The sequence below is a fragment of the Medicago sativa genome, chromosome 2 (assembly GCF_051527215.1).
Source record: "Medicago sativa cultivar Bolivia chromosome 2, Bolivia_mono, whole genome shotgun sequence".
NCBI lineage: Eukaryota > Viridiplantae > Streptophyta > Magnoliopsida > Fabales > Fabaceae > Medicago > Medicago sativa.
In genome coordinates, this window is record NC_140750.1 from 14,797,502 (window position 1) to 14,820,909 (window position 23,408).

At 32.8% G+C, this 23,408-nt stretch overlaps 3 protein-coding genes across 8 annotated transcripts; 2 read left to right on the forward strand and 1 right to left on the reverse strand.

Annotated features, from left to right (window-relative positions):
• Positions 1-1,765: 1,765 nt before the first annotated feature.
• On the forward strand, positions 1,766-5,746 carry LOC146944846 (putative E3 ubiquitin-protein ligase WAVH2). The gene is made up of 3 exons (XM_085743191.1): positions 1,766-2,090; positions 2,654-2,770; positions 4,138-5,746. The coding sequence occupies exons 1-3, from the start codon at positions 1,932-1,934 to the stop codon at positions 5,524-5,526; spliced, it is 1,665 nt and encodes a 554-aa protein (XP_085599317.1). The 5' UTR covers positions 1,766-1,931; the 3' UTR covers positions 5,527-5,746.
• A 1,146-nt stretch (positions 5,747-6,892) lies between these two features.
• Positions 6,893-8,180, reverse strand: LOC146944847 (uncharacterized). Of its 4 annotated transcripts, none has more exons than XM_085743193.1 (5): positions 8,066-8,180; positions 7,833-7,872; positions 7,680-7,727; positions 7,387-7,475; positions 6,893-7,269 (listed from the first exon to the last, which is right to left on the reverse strand). In XM_085743193.1, exons 1-5 carry the CDS (start codon positions 8,072-8,074, stop codon positions 7,111-7,113), a joined length of 345 nt encoding a protein of 114 aa, XP_085599319.1. In that variant the 5' UTR covers positions 8,075-8,180; the 3' UTR covers positions 6,893-7,110. The 4 variants fall into 4 exon arrangements, with proteins under 4 accessions (XP_085599319.1, XP_085599318.1, XP_085599321.1 ...); XM_085743192.1 differs by having other exon boundaries at positions 7,833-7,890; positions 8,066-8,152; XM_085743195.1 differs by lacking the exon at positions 7,680-7,727 and having other exon boundaries at positions 8,066-8,177.
• Positions 8,181-15,177: 6,997 nt separating this feature from the next.
• LOC146944848 (protein PHR1-LIKE 2-like) lies at positions 15,178-20,147 on the forward strand. Of its 3 annotated transcripts, none has more exons than XM_085743200.1 (7): positions 15,178-15,279; positions 15,374-15,709; positions 18,130-18,206; positions 18,288-18,342; positions 18,676-18,754; positions 18,860-18,929; positions 19,437-20,147. In XM_085743200.1, the coding sequence occupies exons 2-7, from the start codon at positions 15,517-15,519 to the stop codon at positions 19,905-19,907; spliced, it is 945 nt and encodes a 314-aa protein (XP_085599326.1). In that variant the 5' UTR covers positions 15,178-15,279; positions 15,374-15,516; the 3' UTR covers positions 19,908-20,147. The 3 variants fall into 3 exon arrangements, with proteins under 3 accessions (XP_085599326.1, XP_085599325.1, XP_085599327.1); XM_085743199.1 differs by having other exon boundaries at positions 15,178-15,274; XM_085743201.1 differs by having other exon boundaries at positions 15,178-15,274; positions 18,288-18,300.
• The last annotated feature ends 3,261 nt before the right edge of the window (positions 20,148-23,408 follow it).

Sequence of the window (23,408 nt, forward strand, 5' to 3'; positions counted from 1 at the left end):
GTTGTGATGAATGAGAAAAAGTGGAAAATAAGTATGCAACTTTACATACCAGTGGACCTGATTCTCTATGGAGGGTGGGGTAGAATACTTGAAATCTAATGGAAACTTATCATCATTAAACTCATCAATAAATTGTCATTATGCTTCACAAGCGCTCACTTTAAACCATCTAGATTTTTCTTTTGACAAATAAACCATCTAGATTTAGGGGCTATTTAAAAATGTTCAATATTATATGTATATTGCACTTGACCCACATATTTTTTATATATAAAATAAACATATTTGAATGGGTTGAGAGAGGATGAATATAAGTGTGGTCCAATTCCAAGTGGAGGGATCACACTATTGCTGTAAGCAACTAAAATTTGACAATTTGACAATGAAATTTGGGTGGGATGGCCCCTTAGTATCATTGTCTTTGGAAAGGGCCAAATTGGTCCTCACACTCCTCGTTCCTCCTCATTTTATGTTACTATTTCATCAATTTCAACAAACCTATATTTTCTTTTCTTTTATTTCTTCCTTATTACATAGTACAAACAAATAACATTGATGTTTGATGCTGTAGACTAATTAATATTTACCATGGCCTGTTTTACAAGGAAAGGGTTGCTCACAAGAACAACAAGAGAAAATAGTGTGTACTTACCATCTCATTAGTTAGTTTTTTTTTTCTTCATCTTATCTCTGTTTTTAGAATTTTAGTAATTAAAAATTCGATCGGAATATAAATAAATTTAATTTTAGTCATTGGATAGATTTTGAGTACTATTGATCAATTCGACTCACTAAACCCTACATCAACAAAGTATCATATTAATAAAATTGGGCTGGTTTGTTAATTCAAGTACATGTTTGAATTTCACAAAATTATAATAAGTCAGTGTCATTCTACAACTAAAGTATTTGTCTAAAACACATTAACTCTAAACATATACCGAAAATATGTTAGTACTCCCTCCGATCTCAAATGTAAGAAACAAAAATATAAAATTGGTGGTCTCAAATATAAGAAAAAGTATAGTAAAATGAACTTATTAAATGCCACAATTCCAAATTTACCCTCATTAAACCCACCTCATTAATGTCTTTACTACTCCAAGACAAGGGTAAAATTAGAAAAATATCACTTTTTATAATGACTTAAATGTGGTCAATCAACTTTCTTAATATATGTGCATTTTTTTTTATTTCTTACATTTGAGACCGGAGGAAGTACAACTTAACTCAACATACAATGTCGATATTATTAAGTTGAACATCTTTATTCATTTTCAACCTAGAATTTCACTGATGTGCGTAAGTTTTATGCATTGTTTACCGCTTAGTTTTTGGATAAAAAAACATGCATCTAGCATAAGAAGGTAAAATAAAAGTAACTGTCCAACTCAATGGTAACATTTTATTGGTAAATGTGTTCAAGGCCACACATATATATAATAATGTATATATGTGGCAGTGGTTTTTTTTTTTGAAGAAATATGTGGCAGTGGTTTGATAGCAGTTGAATGTAAAATGTACTTGCGTTATATATATGGGTCATGTTAACTTGTGCCCTTAGGGCACAAGTTAAGGAGCTTAAAATAGAATTAATAAATAAATTTTATATTTAAATGATAATTTTTGAAACTTTCAAAATATTGAATGCACAACTTTTAAGAAAAAGTTTCTACGTTTGGTTCCTTAACTTATGCCTCAAGGGCACAAGTTAACATTTCCCTATATATATATATATATAAACGTGTGTGGTATTTGATGAAGAATGAAAAGAACACTACAACAACAATAATAATAGTCACTTTAAAAAGTAACACCATCGATGGTAACACTAGCTGCTCTTTCCTGAACTCTGCTGACCCCTTTGTCCCCTCTTTCTCTCTCTACAAATACAAAAGCTTCTCACTCCTCCTCAGGCTCAGAAAGAGAGAATGAGGGAAGGTGGAGGAAGAAGAGGAACATCAAAGCTAAGAGAAGTAGCAAGGAAAGTTGTTGTTGTTGCAGCAGCCTATGCATGTGGTTCATTCTCAAGAAGAAAAACATTGGTGGATCCAGTTACCATTGACACTTCTTGTTCTCTATCTGCTACTGTATGTACTATTCTTCTATCAAAATGCATTTTTTACTTCTTGGGTTTTCAGCATTTTGGATAAAGTTGCAAACTTTACCTTCATTTTTGAATGAACTGCAATTTTTCTTAATTGGGTTTATCATGTCTTTGAAATGTGAAATTTTTGGAATTGATGATGTTTCTTCCTAGTTATGTTTTTTAGTCCATTATGTTCAAAATTTCCCATTTGTTTTTTTTTCCTATTAATAATACTTTTATTTTGGTGATGATAGTGTGGTTAGTTAAAGGGTAATTTGGTCCACATATGAATTTATTGTGGTTATAGTATTGTCATTATATTTTTCAATTTTTCTTGTGAAGTCACTTTCTGATTGAGTGTGATTATTGTGATAACATATGCCATATGAAACACTTAACACTTCTGATCAAAGACGTGTCTGATGTCTACACGTCGCCATCAAATGTGATTAGATTGAATTATGTGTGTTGACGTATCTGTGTCCGTGTCATATCATGTGTCCGTGTGTGTCTATGCTTAACAAGGGAGTTTGATATTTACTTTGGTTTTTAATATGTTTGCAGATCTCAAATTCCTCTTTTGTGTCTCCATCTACAATAAAAAACTCCTCAGGGGAGATAATTGAAGAAACTGATTCAAGTATAACTACTAACATCAACAACAATGAGCTTCATAATAAGGTAATTAACTTATAGTTCCTTAAAAGTTAAACCACCATAAGTTACTTTTTGTTTGGTATTATTAACATTCTACAAAGGTAACTTGGTATGTATGAATATTATCAACAAATTCCCTAGTTTAGGATTGAAGACAACTTCCCTGCTAAAAGTATATCTTGACTATTTTCACATTTTGGCACTCTATTCTTTTTTGGATTCCCATCTTTGATTTATTTATTATAATCTCTTCTAATACTTCAGAATCCAATGAGCCTCAATGATTGGCCTTATGGAACGGTTTTGCCTTTTTATTTGAACTTTTTTTAATGAGATGCTTAATTTATCTTTTGAACTAATGTTTTGCTTTAATATTTCTCTCATTCTATGAGTTAGAAGCACAATGTTAAATTACTTATTTTGGTTCTGAAATTTGTTTAGAATAGAAAAGTAGTGAATAGAGGATGCTAGCATGTTGATACACCAGCACATGGCGCAAAAGTTAAGCCAAGAATCAATTCTTTATCAAAGCATACCCTACATTAGGAAGTTTCATCTGCCACAACATGCATGATCATGCTTTTCCTTCTATTATTGTGAAAACAATTCTGAACAAATTAAAGAGTTTATATACATGTTCAATAGCTTCCTAATGAAGGGAGTGAACTTTTGTGAAATTGGAATCTTATTTTTTCAATGTCCATAAAGTTTAACTGCATCTTCCCCTACTTCAATCAATTGATTAAGAGTGAGATAAGATTTGAAAAACTCCTCTCAAATACTGAAAAGTATTTTCTTGTATCTAGTTTTAATAATTAAAAGATAAACTCATTTTTTAATTAAGATGTTTTTAAAAATACTGTTTGGCCTAACTTCATTTAAGGACAAGAGCAGTAAAAAATAAGTTAGGTCAAATGGTCCCTAGCATTTGTTCTCATCTTCATCTGGCTTCCGCCAGACTTTGTCTGCAGGCCACTTTTCTTTTCATTCAAAAGTGCTTCTTCTAATGAAAGTTTTGTGTTCCAATATATAAGCTCAATTTGGATAAAAGCTCAATTAAGCACTTATAGCATGAGCGCTTATCATATAAGTGCTTATGTAGAAGTTATTTCGATAACACAAGATAACACAAGCTTATACTAAAATGCTTATGGAAATGACACAAAAATAGCTTATGGACATGTCGTAAATTGATTCCATAAGCTCTCTCAAACAGCCTTATAAGTGTTTATACTAATAGATATAAGTTCAGATTAGTCAATTCAAATAGGTCCTAAGTATGGTTAGTTTACTAATGTCTAATAGTATAACCATTTCCTTGATTGATTCATTTATTCCAGAATTAAATTGCAGTGGTGGTCACTTTGTAACAGTGATTATTTTTTTTGCAGGGTTTGTGTGCTATATGCTTAGATCCTCTTAGTTACCACAGCAAGGGTAGCAGTCCAGGTCAAGCTATATTCACTGCTCAGTGTTCTCATGCATTCCATTTTGCCTGCATCTCTTCGAATGTCCGCCACGGTAGTGTCACCTGCCCCATTTGCCGAGCTCATTGGACTCAGCTCCCTCGCAACCTTAACAACACGCTTTCTGGTCCTTTTGCTTCTAGTAACCAAAGTGATCCCATTCTTCGAATCCTTGATGATTCTATTGCCACCTTCCGAGTTCATCGCCGTTCCATTCTGCGCACTGCTCGTTATGATGATGACGATCCTGTTGAGCCAAATGACTCACCCGACACTCCCAAGCTGTGTTTCTCTCTTGAACCTATTCCACCAAATGCACCAACTAGTTTTCACCAGGCTTTGCAAGTGACCAATCATGCCTCATGTCCTTGCAGCTCCTCATCAATGTTACATTCTTCACCTATGCATACGCCTTATATCACATGTCCTTCCTCTAATAGAGCTTATCTTTCAGTAAAACTTGCCCACGAACGGGCAACTGACTTAGTCCTAGTTGCTAGTCCAAATGGACCACACCTAAGGCTTCTCAAACAAGCAATGGCTCTTGTGGTTTTATCCCTCAGACACATTGACCGCCTTGCCATTGTCACATACTCTTCTGCCGCAGCTCGTGTCTTCCCCTTAAGACGCATGACAACCTATGGAAAACGCACCGCCCTTCAAGTTATCGACCGTTTGTTTTACATGGGGCAAGCTGATCCGGTCGAAGGGTTGAAGAAAGGAATTAAGATACTCGAAGACCGATTGCACAGGAACCCCGAGTCATGTATCCTCCACCTATCCGATAACCCTACGAGACCATACCACGCTATCAGCATGGAGCTTCCATCTACGCCAATTCATCGATTTCATGTAGGTTTCGGCTTTGGAACTTCAAGCGGTTTTGTAATGCAAGAGTTTGAGGAATTTTTGGCAAAGATGTTAGGAGGCATTATTAGGGAAATCCAACTAAGAATATGCGGAGCCGGCGAGGACGGCGGAAATGGAAGAGTGGTAAGAATTGGAGAGATAAGAGGTGGAGAAGAAAGAAGAATTGTATTAGACTTGGGTGATTGTAGTCATGTGTATGTAGAATATAGCTACATTGAAGGTGAAATTGATGAGTGTGTTAGAAGGACAGGTGAAAGTGTTGTAGGTGTTGAAGATGAACATAAAGGTGATGATGTTTCAGAAGATGGTGAAGAGAATGAGAGTGAGAGGGATATGAACACTACAAACACAGGTGGTAGGAGTAGTAGTGTTGAAAGCTGGGATTTTCATGATCCTTATATGGCTAGAAGATGGGCCAAGTATTTGCATGGTTATAGACTTTGAAATTCAAACTATATTATTTTTATATAGATCCAATGTATTCATTCATGTGAAGCTATTATGTTCTCTCCAGTATAGTCGTCTATTTTTAGTTAAACTTATGTTATACAATTTGAAATGATACACCACGCACAAGATTATTTCTTCACAACACCCAAAAAAATGTGTCGGTGAAGGTTTAATTTGGTTTAATTTTAGAACGAGCTATATTATATTTGGAGTACTCGCTAGTTTTTTGTTTTGTATCCATGAGCATTATATAATATATGATATAAAAATATTATTCCTGTTCATTCAGATAGGTAAAAATTATATTGAGATAAATACAAATCTCATAGTCCTTAAAAAAAATGAAATAAATTGTGAACAAAATCATAGCATTCAAGGTTATAGCAAAAAAGGCAGAATGCCTACAAATATGACAAAAATAAAGGTGTCCGAAATACTCATGTCTTCGGATACGTAACATTGAAGATATTGACTTTGCCAATTTTCATATTTGAGAAAGAGAATTGTAAGAAAATTAGAGAAGAAAATTTCATCTCTGTTTATTGAAGTATGAAAAAGTGAGTGTAAAATACATTGGTTAGTGATATACATACAAGGCATGACTGCTAATCACCCATCCTAACTAACTCCATAGTAAGAGTGATTCAGCTACAAAACTATAGTTCAATTATAACTGATTAACTAACCAAAACTGAAATTAACTAAATTCAAAACTGATTATCATTGTGATACTCCCTCTCAAGGTGTGGACAAAAGATGCTAATAAGGCCCAACTTGGATATGACCTGATGAAATGAAAGTTTGGGAAGAGCCTTTTTAAGAGGATCTGCAAGTTGCTGAGTAGTTTTCACATGAACCAAAGGAACGTTCCTGACTTAGGGGATTCATAGTAAGTTGTATCGTAGATTTGCTATAGCAAAAGAAATGGTAGATAACAAGGGAACTTCAAAGGATCTCAAAACTTGGTTTTTCCACAATAACTCTGATGTGAGCGATGCTAGAGCTCGATATTCTGCCTCTTCCGAGGATCTAGATACATTGGTGAAACATTATTAGTTTATAGCTGGAAGAGTGGATAATCATAGTTTATAGCTAACATAATAATGGATGAATTTTAGTTGGTTAGTTTTGTAAAATAAAGTACTTTGTAGTTGGTTAGTTTATATGCTAGAGCTGGCACATTATTTTACTAAGTTCACTTGTGTACATACCGGTTTTTGTAAAACTAGTTTGTAGGTTAAAAAAGAGAATGAATTTATTCTAAAATGTTGCAAATATAAAGTAGGAAATTTTATCCCATTTTACACACCACTGCATAATAATCATAGATAGAGAAATATAAATAAAATTTGCTCTATGCTTTAGAGTAAAAAGGCATATATTATTAAAAAAAATCAAAACATGAGGGGCACAGTACTTGCCACAAAGATTAGAAAAACAAGGTCTGTGTGGAATGAAACAAGAGAATACACCAAAAAAGCATAACAAGTATAAGATAACCGCTAATAACACACATAAGTTGCATAACCCACTAATTAACACACATATTTAGAAGTACTTGAGTAACTCCTCCATTTATTATTCTTCTTCATATTCCTCCTTAACCTCTAGAAAAGGCTCCCCGAAAACCTCTAAATAGATGTCCTTAAATTTCTCTGCACCATTTTCATCTGCATGAAGCTTATCACAAAAAGTCCTCCATTTAGCACGATCGACTTCACGCTTTGCGAGTGCTTCCTGCAGGTTAAGACACTAAAGAATTAAAATATGCACAGAAACTAAAATTGTGAAACTTGTGTCAAAAGCATTGTTAAAGGCCCCATTAACTTTGTTGAGACTTCAAGAAAAACTTGCCTTACTAAGTTTCCTTCGTTTCCAAACCGGCCTTTGACGAGACGGAAAGCTATTCTCTGTGCTACCCGTAGTTTGACTATGAGCAACTTCTGTTTATGTATGTATGTATTGTGTTGATCAAATAAGAAATCAAGAGAGTGAGGTTATTTGAGAAAATGCATACATATCAAACAGCAACAAACTAGATAGAAACTTTTAAATAGGCCAGGCCCGGCCAAGAAAAAACGGCCTATGATAGGCCAGAAGCGAGGCTCAGGCTTGTAAATTTTTTCATAGGTGAGTGAAGCTCTTACCCCCATGAGGAAGCTCTTCCTTTGTGCTTCCGAGCTTACCAGAAACTCCTGTTGATGAAATAAGAAACCAACAGGTGAGGTTGTTTGTTTGAGAAAATGCATACATCAAACAGCAACAAACTGAATTAGGAAAAGAGGATTAGTTGGAGTTACCCGTTGGTGCTTGTGAGGTACCCATTGGGGAGAGACTATGCTGCAGGGAACAGGACAGCTCCGATTTAATTTGATAATAATACGAAAAAAAGGAAATAAAATCAGTGTATGTAATTCAAAGGTTAGAAACCCTAATCCCACAAATAAATTGGAGAAGAATCAAATATGTCCAACAAACACAGATAACAGATTCGGGATAGAAAACTAAAATTGAAAAAAGAATGATATAATACCTCTAACATATGTTCAGGACGGTGAAGAACGAGAGAGGGATAAAAAATGAACCAACTCTGAAAACGCCGGGATATGTGAATATCGGCAACGTTTCAATGAGTGTAAACATTAAGCATTTCAATATTGTTTTGCAAATTACTTAAATAAAAAAAATCATTGTGCACAATTATTTTAATGTAGAAAATATAACAACATACTGAACCTTAAAAAAAAAAAAAAAATCGTTGTGCACAATTATTCTAACGATTTTTTTTTGGTACAAATTATTATTTTTATTTAAGTAATGTGCAAAACAATATTTAAATGCTTAATTTTTACACTGTTTTAAATGCTATTCTTATTAAGATATATATGCATAAATATAATACTGCAATTGTTTGAAACGTACCAAAATAATAATTGAAACATTCAAAATCAATAAATATTAATAATGACAATTTATGGTTTTTGTCAAAAAAACAGGTTTGAGGTTTCCTCGGCAGTTAACTGCCGAAGTTTTTCTCGATAGTTTACTGCCGAAGGACATTTAAATAATTTACATGTGTTTTTCAGCGTTTGCATATGTATCAACAGCAATTTTCTAATTTCTGTGTCTTCTTCTATCATTCACTACCATCACACATGACACATCACACATGGGTAGGTTAGAGTGAATCACACATGGACATGGGTAGGTTAGAGTGACAGAAAGGAAGGGTTGGGATGGTGTTGCTTTTTACATTGGGGCATTTTTTTTTGGAGAGAAATGATATTCGAACAATCATTTTAAACAATTTTGGTGATAAATTTCTCTCTTATACTCTCATTGTATTTTTATTCTTTCTCTTTCTTTTTCTCTCTCTATTGTTATTGTCCAATAAAAAGGGAGAAAAAAGGTTGTCACCCAAAGTTGTTTAAAATTGGTTGTCAAAATATCATTCCTCTTTTTTGGAGGTTCCTATTTTCTACTATAAGAATTCTGCACTTTACTCAACACTTTTTGTTCGCTTCCAACTAAAAATACTAAAATGCCTCTGCGTGAATTAGTTCATGCTAGTGTAAAATTTACGTGGGTTAACTCATGTTGCGTGAGTTAAGTCACGCTGCGTGACTTAACTCGCGCTGCATGCTGTTTTAAAGGGCAGACAAAACCTCATTCCTCATTTCCCATCTAAAATCTCAAAAATCTCTCTCAAATCACCCAAATCCAAAACTCCTTCAAATCAAACAACACTCTAATAACAAGTAAGTTTTCATAATCAAACATCATTAACTTTTTTATGTTGATATGTTAGATTTTTTTAGTTTTAGGGTTTTGTTTAAATTTTGATTTTTTTTTGCAAGAAATGATACAATGTTACATGTAAATGACGTATATTGCTTAATAGTTTAGATGTTTAGATGTTTGCATGTATATGTTAGATTTTTTCTCTTAAATTAGATTTTTTTTAGTTTTAGGGTTTTGTTTAAATTTTGATTTTTTTTTGCAAGAAATGATACGATGTTACATGTAAATGACTTATATTGCTTAATTGGTTAGATGTTTGCATGTTTATGTTGTAGTAATGGGTTTTAGGGTTTATGTATAATTTGCACTTCAAGTGTTTGATGAAATGTTTGAATGAGTTTTTCATTATTTGTTTAATTTTTTTATGGTGTAGGTTTGAAACAATGACCGGTTTGTTCAGTGTTTCCATACGCTTCAACGGTGGAAATCCTTAGATATTCAAGGTTCGGTACATTAATGTCACGTTAAAAGTTCTCAAGGATTAACTGGATGAAATCAACCAAAGACTCAACCCCGGAGACACAAGGAGGGTGGAATACATTTGGTATGAACGTCCAACGTTGGATGACGGGAGAATAATGTTCAGTTGGCTAGAATTAAAGAACGACGACGATGTTAGGAGCATGTTCTCGATTTTTAGCATAACATGTTCCTGTGGATCGATATGTTTGTCACGTTGCTGAGATCGCCCGAAGATATTCTCAACAGTTTGATTCCGGTAGAAGATCGTGATTAGGTAGCATCATTATTATGTATTGGTTTGCACCTTCCAACTACAACAATTGTCTTACCTCTGAAATTGGATAATGTCAAACCTATTAAACAACAACTCTCAAGCATTCACCCATAAGTTCTATGTTTAGGTAGTGTCTTTATTTTGTTGGAATTTAAATTAAATTCTTGTTAGTTTGCTGAAGATGTTGGTATTGAAGTGTCTTATATTGAATGTAAAATCAAAAGATTAAGAGAACACAACATGTATTATGCAGAATCAACTATATAAGTTATGATATCAAATTCCTTCGTATAAGATGAGTGTCACGAAATGTACGTCTAAGAGGTTCCTTTGAGTTTGATCGTGCTCCTCTGTCAATTGAAACTTGTCAGTTGGCAGGGCAGTAAGATTAAACTCAAAGCAACCTCTTGGAATGCATTCCTTTATTTGATGACTTGTCTTATATGAGGTTTTATATGAGGGAATTCGATGTGATAACATATATAGTTGATTTTATAGAATACATGTGTTGTGTTTTCTTCATTCTTTTGACTTTTCAACGAAAGTTGCAAATCTCTACCCGAAGTATACGACACTTCAATTCCAGCATTTTCTGCAAACTTTCAAGAATTTAATTTAAATCCAACATCATGATGATACCACATATTTAGGAAGAATGTAATGTAACGTAGATGAAATTAAAACTAAATAAAATTGTGTATTTTTTGAATTGATTATGTGTACTTGTGACTTTATTTTTTACATTTATCTTTTGAATAGATTTTGAATTTCTTTAATACGCAAATTTTATCAAATTTATTAAATAACGCAATTTTATTTGAATTTATTTAATACGCACATTTTATCGAATTTATTAAATACGCATTTTTATTCGAATTTATTAAAAACGCAACTTTATTCAAATTCACGCTAGGTTTAATTAGTGTTCGAAGACATTATATTATTTAGATGACAAAATCATAAAACAAATGCAAATATAAATAAAAAGAAGGGAACAAAAATAATACATATAAAATCCCATTTTATTAATATAATTGATAAATTTACAATAATTGATACATTTTATTCGAATTTACTAAATTTGTTTTTTTTACCCCAAAAACTTTTTACCCTTTTGGGTAAAAAGAGACCAATCTTCTTGGGGTAAAAAGACATCAACCCTTGGGGTAAATCTAAATTTGGTTCTGTTTATACCCCCAAGAAGATTCTTTTTACCCTCGGTAAAAAGATGTGGATTTAGTTTTAGCCCAATGGTTGACCTCTTTTTACCCGAAATCGATTGACCTCTTTTTACCCCAAGATTGGTTTCTTTTTGCCCCAAAAGGGTAAAAAGAATGAGATTTATAGGGGCAGAGAGTGAGAAGGAGAGAATGTGAGACGATGGTGTGAGGAAGGGGAATGATAACATAGATTTAAACTACACTAAATGTAGTCAAAAAAACGTGTAAAATGGTGTAAAATCAAGGTTGAATAACTGACCAGCATCCAAAAAGCATGTTCTTGAGCTCAGACCACCGGCCAAAGCAGCGTGAGTTAACTCACGTCACCGGCTAGAGGTGCGTGACTTAAGTTACGCAGAATTATAACTAGCGTGAGTTAAGTCACAAAGCATGACTTAACTCACGTAGGGGTAAAATTGTCAATTCAGTTGGGAGCGAACAATTTTTGTTGGGTAAAGAGCGAAATTCCTACTATTTTTTTTTTGAAATATTTGTTGTTCTAAAAAAACTTTAGGGAGGAAGTGATTTCCATTTCGATACGGACGAGTTTGTTCTCTATCATGTCTTCTTTAGGGCGGGAAGGAATTTCATGAGAGGATCCTAAACGTTTTTCCCAGAAGGATGGCTTGGGATTGGTAGGCTGTTGTTTATCAGGTGGCTTTTTGGTATGAATCATGTTGGTATCGTTACTGGCAGAGAAAACAAAATTGGAGGAAGCCATGGCGGCTTGTGAACCTGCTCACGTTTTCTTCAAATTCCTACTATAATTGGTAAAAAAAGAAAAATTGAAGCATTATTTAGCATCTAAAATAAAAGTAATAACCTTTTTATTGAAAGTTGTTTGTCATAACTTTTACATTGTTTGACTTGTATTTTTAAGATAATAATTTTGTTTTTGTGTTCCTTATTAAACAATGACTTTAAGACATCTGTTAGCATGATCCATATGTTTCGTTTTACAACGGCAAGAATTGTTTTTATAAAATTGATTCCGATTAAAAGTAAAATAATTTGTGTTTGAATATATTTATGTAAAAGTAAATTAAACTATAATTTTTTATAAAAATCAATTCTACAATAAAAAAAACTACACATCATAACATCAAGCATGTTCAAATTCTAAATACAAAATCAATTTTACTAAAAAAAAAAAAAAATCAAATATATCAAAATCAACTTCACGCATTTATTTAGAATAATTTTGATCCATTTTAATATAGAACCACGCATACACCAAGATATTCTTCTTAATTAGGAAAACAAAACAAAGAACAATAATAGAACATCAATAATGAGAGTGGGGGAAGTTGACCAACCAAAAAACACATCATTTACCATCATTTTTAACTTTTCCACATGAACCATACCTACAAATTCAAATCAAACCATAATTGAAATAGAAAGCAAAAAGAATTGTTAAAAAAAACAAAAAGAAGAGAAAAGTTGTGAATTGATTCATTGCAATTTGGCACAGTGGTGACAGTGCTGAGTGTGTTGTTACTGCACCCTCCGGTCACTAATATAAGCAAAAATCTATATTTTAGGTTCATTTATTTAATGATGTATGTGGTCTATAATAAAGACTATGTACATCATTAAATGAATGAATCTAAAATATAGATTTTTGCTTATAATAGTGACCGGAGGGTGTATGTGAGAATCACCATTGTTACTTTTCTTTTACCTTTCTTCACTCAGTCGACAGGATGACGTAGACACCATATGCGAAAGAGAAAAAGTGAGAGACAGACAACAAACAATAATATTATAATATTTTCTATTTCCTACAATAACTATTGTTTTAGTAAAAAATTTATAAAAAATATTACTTTCATAGATGTTTCTTTTCCCAAATTACTGTTTTGAAAATACTCAAGAGCATTTGAATAAAATAATAAAAAAAATAAACCTAATTAAAGACTTTGATTTTAAATCCAGTTATGAGAATGCAACGATTTTAAATATTTTGAGTGAGAATTTGTCACTCATTTCGGTCCAGTCTAATTCAAATGATTAATATTTTCAATTGTATGCAAACAATATTACAATCATAGAGTTCAATTGATAGAGATATTACATATTTTATGTAGGAGTTGAAGTTCGAACCTTAAAGATCTTACTTTTCCAAATTTAAAATGTGTGAGCTCCAGCCACTAAACTCCTTAACAAAAAAGAAAAATGTTGATGAAGATCCTAAATCCATTATTTAATAATCTTAAACAAGACTTTTTTTTTAAGAAAATGTTGCCTATTTGAAATTGAAATAGTTAAATCTTTATAATAGTGTAATTTCTTTGTTTGAAGTTCTTGGTATTATTAATAGGGAAATGCTAAAATATCTTGAAAATTGTACTAATTTATTTTTCAAAAAGTTAATATATAATTTTTTTCACAATAAATACTTGCTATTTGTGGAATCTTTAACATGTATCTTTAGAGTAACGACACATGTTAACATGACCTTTATTATTATTGATGAATCTAGAACTATTTTTATGTGATGGAAGGAGGAAGAAAAATGCATGTGATATTTTGGTTATATATTTTAAGCTTAAATAGGTATTCAGTCCATGTAAATATATGTCATTCGAATTTTCGTCTATAAACTTATTAATCTTTCCAAGTGATTAGCGACATGTCACAATGTTGACATTTAATATTTTTAATCATCTATTAGCAAAAATTATAAAAGTATTCATCGAGACAAGTTCAACACCATACGTTATCATTTGTCTTTATATATTAAAAGAAAAATATGACAAAAAATAATTCACGTAATCAAACTAGACCACTCATCTTAAAACGAATCGAGTAGTATTTTTTTACAATGAGGGAGTGTTTTTTTTTTTTAAGAGTCAAAGAGGAAGTGTTAGTTAATAAAATCAAATTAATAAAATGATTTAGTGCTATACTTTTTTTAAGGGGATTTAGTACAAAGAGACAGTATTATTTATAGGCTTAATTACACCACAGGTCCTTTAAGTTTGACGTTTGTAACATATAGGTCCTTTAAGTTTGTTTTGTAACAGATAGGTCCTTTAAGTTTGACGTTTGTAACATACAGGTCCTTTAAGTTTGTTTTGTAACAGATAGGTCCTTTAACTTTGTAACAGTGTGCAACTAAGTCATTCTGTTAACTCATCGTAAAAAAAACGCTGACGTGGCTGTGAAGTCTGTCAATTTCGTCTCCTTTACCCTTACATTTCCCCAATTCTCAAACCCTGACTCCATTTTTATTCATACCAAAGCTTGAATTCGTCAAATCAATGGCTTCCAAGTGTAATACCAGCATTATTGCAGGGGAAGAACGCAGGATAGATGATAACAATTTCTTATATAGAGAGTTGAGTATATTTATCATCGGTTTCATCATCTCAGTTATTGCCTTTGCAATGTACTTGGTAATCTTGGACAAGAACTTATAAAGTCCAACAATTAGATTTCGTGTGGTAGAACTGTTGTCTTCTTTCCTTCGGTTATCTTCTCCTGATTCTTCAAAAAAAACTGGGTGTAGTAAAGGAGATGAAATTGACAGACTTCACAGTCACGTCAGCGTTTTTTTTTTTACGGTGAGTTAACAGAAGGACTTAGTTGCACACTGTTACAGAGTTAAAGGACCTATCTGTTACAAAACAAACTTAAAGGACCTATATGTTACAAACATCAAACTTAAAGGACCTATCTGTTACAAAACAAACTTAAAGGACCTATATGTTACAAACGTCAAACTTAAAGGACCTGTGGTGTAATTAAGCCTTATTTATATTAAGAAAATCTTAATTAAACTATAGTTATGTTAATACACATAGAGAGTATAGTAATATCAAAGACAGAGTTAGAGACAGAAGAGAGAGACAATAAATAAAGCCTTAAAAATTTGGTCTTTTTAATGTCTTTGGTTTTGGTTTGAGCAAAAAGAGGAGAAAGGGACAAGATCCCCGAAAGGCGTGCCGTGCCATCTTCATTGTCAATTTCACTCTTTCTTGTACGGTAATCTTAATCTTTCTGTTCTTTCAGTTTCATTCATCACTTTTCTTTCTTTCTTTTGTTTTCTCCTAAAGTTTTCTCTTTTTCACCATTTCAGTCAAATGGGTATTACTACTTTCTCACTTCATCTTCGATTGGATCTACTTCTCCATTGAATTTCATTTCGAAGTTTCAATCTTTCATCTTTTTGGTTTGTTGGGTCATTGAGTTTTCACCATAAGAACAAGAAGAAGAAGAAGGATGTTTCCTAGATTGATACACCCTCATGATGGAATTGTTGTTGGACAAGATGATTTGCAAGGTGGTGGTGTCTCTAATCATAAGGGTGACCCTTGTCTTGTTTTGACTGCTGATCCAAAACCTCGTCTTCGTTGGACTCAAGATTTGCATGAACGTTTTGTTGATGCTGTTACTCAGCTTGGAGGTCCCAGTAGTGAGTGATTCTTCATTTAAGCATTTCTTGCAATTTCCTATTTTTTATATTTTTTTTTTGTGTTTGCTTGGAATGAAATTGGTTGAGTATCTGAATTGGCTGTTTGTGATGTGTTTGAATGCTATTTGAAGTTAGTTGTGGATGTGATTCAACAATTAACTTGCTAACTTTGGTTCATGAATCAAATAAGCTGATTTTGAGCTGAAAATGAAGCTTGTTCAATAAATGAGTTGAACATGAGTTATATATTGTTTGATGGATTTGATTTACGAATCGGATCAACCTTTGAGTTTTTTTTGGTTGAAATGATCATGCTTTGCCTTTGGGATTGGGAAGCAATGTTTTGATTCCATTTTTTAGGTGCTATCTGGGTTGTGAATAATCCCATCTATGGAATTAGTTTTGTTTAACACGAGCAATTGATCTTCCTAGAAGTTACTTTATCAATGTAGGTGGAAATTCTTACTTTATCATTGTTTAGGTGATTTTGATTATATGGACTTGTCAACCAGTGGGTTGATTGGTTGAGTTTGACCACAAATAAAAATGCTTAAAAAATTTGTGTTTTAGAGAGTCTATCATTCAATTCCACCTCGTGCACCTTGGGGAATGGATTCTCTAAAAAAAAAAAATCTCTCGTCTCTCAACTTTTATATTAATAACTCATCTCCTTTTCCATTCAATGGTGTGAGATTGATAACAATTGAGAGACACGAGAGATTTTTTTTATTTTTTTTTGAGGATCCATTCCCTGCTCCTTGTTTGTTGATGATCTGAATCTTCTCAATTCCCACCATTGACATTGGATTTTTATCACAATGGTGGTGAGATTTCTATATATTTGCCACTATGTGAACATGTAAAAATATTTGAAGGACGGTTTGAGTTTGCGTTTGATGTTTTCTGTGAGGAATCTTGGCAGTTGCCGAGCTTGTAGTTCCTTTAGTTGTTTTTATCAAAAAACCGTTGTGGCTAAAATGTGACTGCTTAGTACTTGTTTGATTTAAAGATTAGGTATTTTCCTTTTTCACTGGATATTAACTGTCTGTTTGCTTCAGCTTTTGGCATGCAAACAGAAAAATTAAACGTGCCGAGGTAATTTTCCTAAAAGGACACAGTTTCTCCTTTGGTCAAATGGCCATTTATACCATTCAATAATTTAAAGCAAACTGACTATAAGTTGAAACTCATTGAGTTTCTTGTATAAAAAGTATTGTTAGGAACCAATTGTTATAGAGGAAAATTGATGCAATCATGCAATGTAGTTGGCATATTGACGAACATGTAGGGCATCAAGCACATCTCTGTATCTGTCTTGATTTTGTGTTTAGATCCTGTACTTCTTGATTATTAAATTGATTTGGTCAAGCTGTTAAACTGCCACCATTTAGATTTGTGGCTTTTTGAATGAGAAAACCCTTTTTTTCCTATTAGTTTAGGGGTTATTGTTATGCTGCGGTTGTAAGATTCTGGGTAATTTCTTGTGCATGAGAAGATATATTGAGAGATTTATAATGTTTGATACATTTGTACGCATTAAGTGCTATTTAGTACTAGAAGATTCTGACTAATTTCTAACTTAAACTGTAAATTTATTACCTTGTTTGATTCAGTTGTGGACTCGTGACTTTAGCTATAATTTGTCACAGATACAATTTTGGTTTTGCTGTAGTAATAATTGTAAATTCAAAATGAGGTTAATTGTATTGTGTTGGAAGTAAGATGTGTTTGTGTTGTGTCAAATTCAGGTTTTCCAGTGATTACTTGCCACCTTAAGTGGGGTCATCTTGTACCCAGATTTCTCATCCTTATATATAGAAATACTATGGAACAATATGGATCAATTTGTTTGAACTTAGTTACTGTTATTAGCACCTGTGAGTCTGTTTGGGAAAATGTACGGAAGCAACTTATGTCATGTTCACAAGCTGTTGTCAACTTATTTCCATAAGCTTTATAGGATGGATTATAAAAACAGCCTATAGCATATATGAAAATAGCGACTTTATTTTATCTTTTCTTATACAAATAGGTTATACAAAAGAACTTATATGATAAGCATTCATGCTATAAGCACCTAATTAAATTGTTAATCCAAACGAGGGTCTGTGTATGGTTTGAATGGGGTTGTGTGTGATAGTATGATTTGTTCTATTGCATCCTCAACACAAACAGCGTGCTGTTCTTGGCTCTTTTTTTTGGAAAATATAACAAGGCTACTCTTCCATAAATTCATAAGCTATCAAAGTTGAAATTATTTTGGTTTAGTGTATTGAGCCTTCTATGTCTGTTAATGTTTATAAAGTAGCTGCTGAAGTCTACTTTCCATTTCTTACCTTGTTCCAGTTGAAATCATAATGTTTAGATTATCATCGATCTTCAATACAATTTTCTGACTTGGTTCTGGATGTTATCTGCAGAAGCCACACCAAAAGCAATCATGCGGACAATGAACGTCAAGGGTTTGACTCTATTTCATTTAAAGAGTCATCTTCAGGTTTGTTAAATTCTCATTATAATACTATGCCTAATTTTAAGGTATGCAATGAATGTTAAACTTTTCCTTGCTGCATTGCAGAAATACAGACTTGGTAAGCAATCCGGAAAAGATATAGGGGAGGGATGCAAAGATGGTATGCTTGCCACTCCCCCTCTATATATTTTCTAGTTACGATCCTTTCATTTGAATATTTTCTGTGTGAAGTATGAATCAAATTAATGCATAATAATAATAATACATTAGCAACTTAGGTTATATTTCCAATTAGGTGTCATATTAGTCTAATTTTGGGAAAGTGGATAACCTAGTTAACTTACGATCAATACACTAATTACTCTTTGATTTTGTACAATTCACGTGGATAACCGTTCCTGAATTGGAAGAAAGCTTGCCAGGACTTGGTAAATTGTAATTATACCAAAATTTTCTGTTATAGTCTTGCCTGATTTTTGAAAATTTATGGTAGGGATGACAGGATCCTATCTTTTAGAAAGCCCTGGCACTGAAAACCCATCTCCAAAGTTGCCTACTTCCGATACAAACGAGTAAGGAAATTCATTAATTCATGCGAAAAAGAATTCTTCTTCCTGTGGATGTCTTAATGGTTTTGCGTATAACCAAATTAAAGGAGCAATTAATTTTATGCATAGGGGTTATGAAATCAAGGAGGCGTTGAGAGCACAGATGGAAGTGCAGAGTAAACTACATTTGCAAGTGGAGGTAAATTTCATTTTCATAGTTCAAGTTGTGTGTATCCAATATGGCTTAATGAATTTTCTACAACATTGATTTGTAATTTATTGGAATTCATTTTCACATCAATTGTGATTGAAACAAGTTGCTACTAGTTACTTTTATTTTGTGACATTATCAATATACTACCTCAGTAGTCAGTCCCTTATTATAAGCTTCTTTTTCCATTTTCACATATATTAAGAAAAATAAAAAGTAGTATTGTATTTAACGCGTCTATTTTATGCATGGATTTTCCGAAAATACCATTGTGTATTGATGTGTTAAACTCTAACTTCTCATCTCTCAAGACGAATTAGCAGTAGTACAAGAGATATATTTTTAAAAACTGTATCTTGCAATTTGAAATGGAGCTTATATTTAGCGACAATTTGTTTCTTTCATATGAAGCTTATGTTTAGGATCAGAGGTACCATTGCTTTGAAAATAATTAATGGATAATACATACTAATTTAAAAAACAATCATATTGTAGGCAGAGAAGCACTTGCAGATTCGCCAGGATGCTGAGCGAAGATACATGGCTATGCTTGAAAGAGCTTGTAAGATGCTAGCTGATCAATTTATTGGTGCTACCGTTATAGACACAGACAGCCAAAAATTCCAAGGAATTGAAAATAAAGCACCAAGAGGTCCCTTGGTTGACCATCTTGGTTTTTATTCTTTGCCATCCACTGAGGCGGCCGGGGTGAATGTTCCGGAAGAAGAAGTTCCTCAAACCATCCCACCCCAAAGAGCCGATTGTTCAACTGAAAGTTGTTTAACATCGCATGAGAGTTCTGGAGGTTTGACTTTAGAAGGATCTCAAGTTGGAGGGAAAAGGAGAATGCTAGGTATGGACTCTATGACAGCGCCTTTGATTTGGAGTGAAGCAAAGATGAAAACTCAAGCCATCAATTTAGGCCAAGGTAATCATCCTCTTGGAATATCTAGGTATGGCATGTAAGCATAGAAGGTTCTACTTCATGGTTCAATATCTCATAATATAGAGATACACCATTCTGCTTCATTCCTTTTCGTATTTTACTTCATGTCTAGTAAGTTAGTAGAGAACCAAGGTGGAATCAATTTTATCCATTTTGTAAATTACAACTACTCTATGGCTTTAAACATTTCATAAAACTAGCCTTGGCTGTACAAATGGTGTCATTTGGTTATTTTTATGAATATCGTAGTTTTTTTTTTTTTGCATCATGATGAATAATTAGTGGCCTTCAATTATATAAGTGGCATGGTTTTTAGGCATAAAGTTGTGATCATTTTTTTCAACTATTGATGTTTTAGCTTTATATTTTCATTTCAAAACTCTTAATGTTATAGAAATCTAAGATCTAGTTTAGCATTTTTTTCAGCTATTCCCTTATATGGAAAAAGACATGAAAATGTAATTCACTTTATGATAAATAATAGGGGATTAAACAAGGCATTTTACAAATATTGTTTATAATTTTTAAATATATAGAATTAGTATGGATAAGTATTATTTTGAACCATCAATATTTGGGTCACTGCTCATACTAACTTAGAGATAGGAGATCCAATGAAAATAAAAGTATTTTATAACCAGTTTGACTTAAAAAGTATACCTTTCCTAAACAAAAATATTTTTCCAGCCAATTGATATATGCTTTAGGAGTGAATGGTGTAAATAACCCCGTCCATGATTGTTAAGTAGCGAGTGGTTCTTTGACTTTCTTTTTTATTTTTAACTATATTTGATGTTTTATAATGAGATATTCAATTTATATGTTACATGCTGTGGGTATAGTCTTTACATATGAGTCAAACAAATTGAAATTTGCAACTTGAATTGCAATATAGAATTTTTGCCATTGATAGTATGATGCTAGTGACAGGTAGAATATGACAAGAGCTTAGTTGACAGCCAATAGTAGTCATATTCTATTCTATTTTTAAAAATGAGATAATTGATTATCACATAAACAATAGGAATATTATGAAGGAGATTGATTGCATGTGCAATGTGGAGGAATTTGTCAAAATGGGACCATTTTTGTACTAATGTGATATATTTAGTAGCAAGACAATATAAAAATTGCTATAATACATATTTGTGAGACATGTGGAGGACAATTATTCATTTGGTTTTGAGTTAGCCGAATGATATTTTGGCACTAATAGCTTTATTGATATCATCAATCAATGGCATGCGACATTCTCAACTACTCCATCATATCTTTGTTTTGGAGGAAATTTTTTTTCTTCTCATATTTCTAAACAAGTGATGCTACATATACATTATCTTTACAAAAAATGTGATACAATATATTGTTGGAACTTGGAAGTGTATTTCTTTTCTAAATAAGTGATACATCTTAAAAAAAAAATTGGTAAAAAATATATATCTTCCTCCTAAACTTTGTTGTACTAAATATTTAAAAGAATTAACGTCAACAATCTATTTAAAAGAATTAACGTCAACAATCTATTTTCTTTTGGTAACTCACCGTAATTAATCCTTATAATGAAGCTAAGTTAAATTTAGGCTTAATAACAGTTTTAACCCTCAAACTTTTCCAAAGTTGTGATTTTGACCCCCTAAGAAAAAAACTATAAAACTGCCCCTTAAGTTTTGCACATGTGGCAGTTTTGGCCCCCAAGACCAATTTTGACTCGATCTACGCTGACGTGGCACCCTAAATGAGGTGCCACATGTTTTTTTTTTTGCCTTGGGGGCCAAAACTGCTACAGTTGCAAAACTTAGGGGGCAGTTTTGTAGTTTTTTTCTTAGGGGGTCAAAATCGCAACTTTGGAAAAGTTAGGGGGCGAAAACTGCTATTAAGCCTTAAATTTAAAGATCATACTCTCATATTAGAAAGAAAAAAAAGATCATACTCTCCTCAAAAATGTGTTTTTGTGTGGATTGAATTTTGGCATATGTCCTATCAAACACCGAAGAAAACATTGACCGACTAATTTTATGAGTTAGTTACTTAGCTAGCATAGTTAGTTAGGCAGTTAGACAGTGAGTTAACTTCCCTAACACTTTTTTTTTTTGAAAGGAACTTCCCTAACACTTGTATATTGAGAAACTTGATATACTGTTTTCGTTGATCAATCGAGATTATGAAATTCCAAAATACTAAGATGGTATCAGAGTGAGTTCATGTAAGTTCGTCCCAATCTGCTCTTTGCTACGAGAACTTTCATTGAATTTTCTCTTCGTTTCCTTAATTTTCTAGGAAGATTCATAGCGTTTCCTCTTCTGATTTCCTTCATTTTTCAAGATTTTTTCTTCAATTGATTGAATACGATGGTGAGAGTTCAAAATAGCACCAACAATCAAGTTCATATTCAAGACAATTCTCAATCGCTTGATCCTTACTATGTGCATCCGGAAAACCCTAGGATGGTGTGTATTTCGTTGTTGTTGTCAAGTGAAAATTATCACACTTGGGCGTTGAAGGTGTGTCATACTCATACAACGAAGAACAAGTTTAGGTTAGTTGATGTTTCGATTGAAATTCCGAAGGCAGGAGATCTCAATTTTGCTATGTGGGAAAGTTGCAATAATCTGGTGCATTCGAGGATTGTTAATTCAAAAACACCTTTCGTTGCAGAAAGCATCATTTTCAGGACACAATTGATGTGTGGAACGATCATAAGGATCTCTATATGCGAGGATGTAGGATTTTTGTGGCGCCATTACAACAAAAAATTGCAAACCTAAGACAAGGTAATTAGAAAATTACAGGATATTTTACAAAATTGTGTGATATTTGGGAAGAATTGGAGCAGTATAAGCCTATGATTCAATGTAATTGTCCAATACTTTTTCATGTTTATCAATTAGAGGATAGAATTATCCAATTCTTGATTGGACTGAATGGTGATTATCAAAGTGTGGCTTCACAATTTCTGTTTATGGAACCTATGCCCTTGATAAACAAAGTTTTCTCAATGGTTAAGCAACAAGAGCGAAAAATGCAATATGAAATATCACCTAGTGTAAATGATGAGAGTGGTATCTTGGTTAGTACAATAGATGGATCCAAACTCTATGGCAGAGGGAAAGGTGATGGATCACAAGGAAGAGACAATAGTAGAGTGTATACATACAATGGTAAGGTTGGAAACACAACAGAAACTTGCTACAAGAAAAATGGACATCCACCCCATTTAGGTCGTGAAAATGGATGAGTTGGTTCTTATGCTAATTTTGCACGTACTAACGCAGAAGAACATTAAGGAAAATCAATGGTGAGTGCTTAAAGAAATGATGAAGAAAATGTGTCTTTAACAAAGAAGCATTACCAAAGCTTGGTGGCTTTACTTGTAAAGAGCAATGTGGAATCCAAGTGTTTTTTCTCTGCATTTCAATTATAGCTGAATTCTAGACGCTGGAGTAACACATCATATATGCTACTCACTTATAAAATAAAGGTCTTGTTAACTGGTGGTCTCGAGGGCACTCTTTAACCATTCT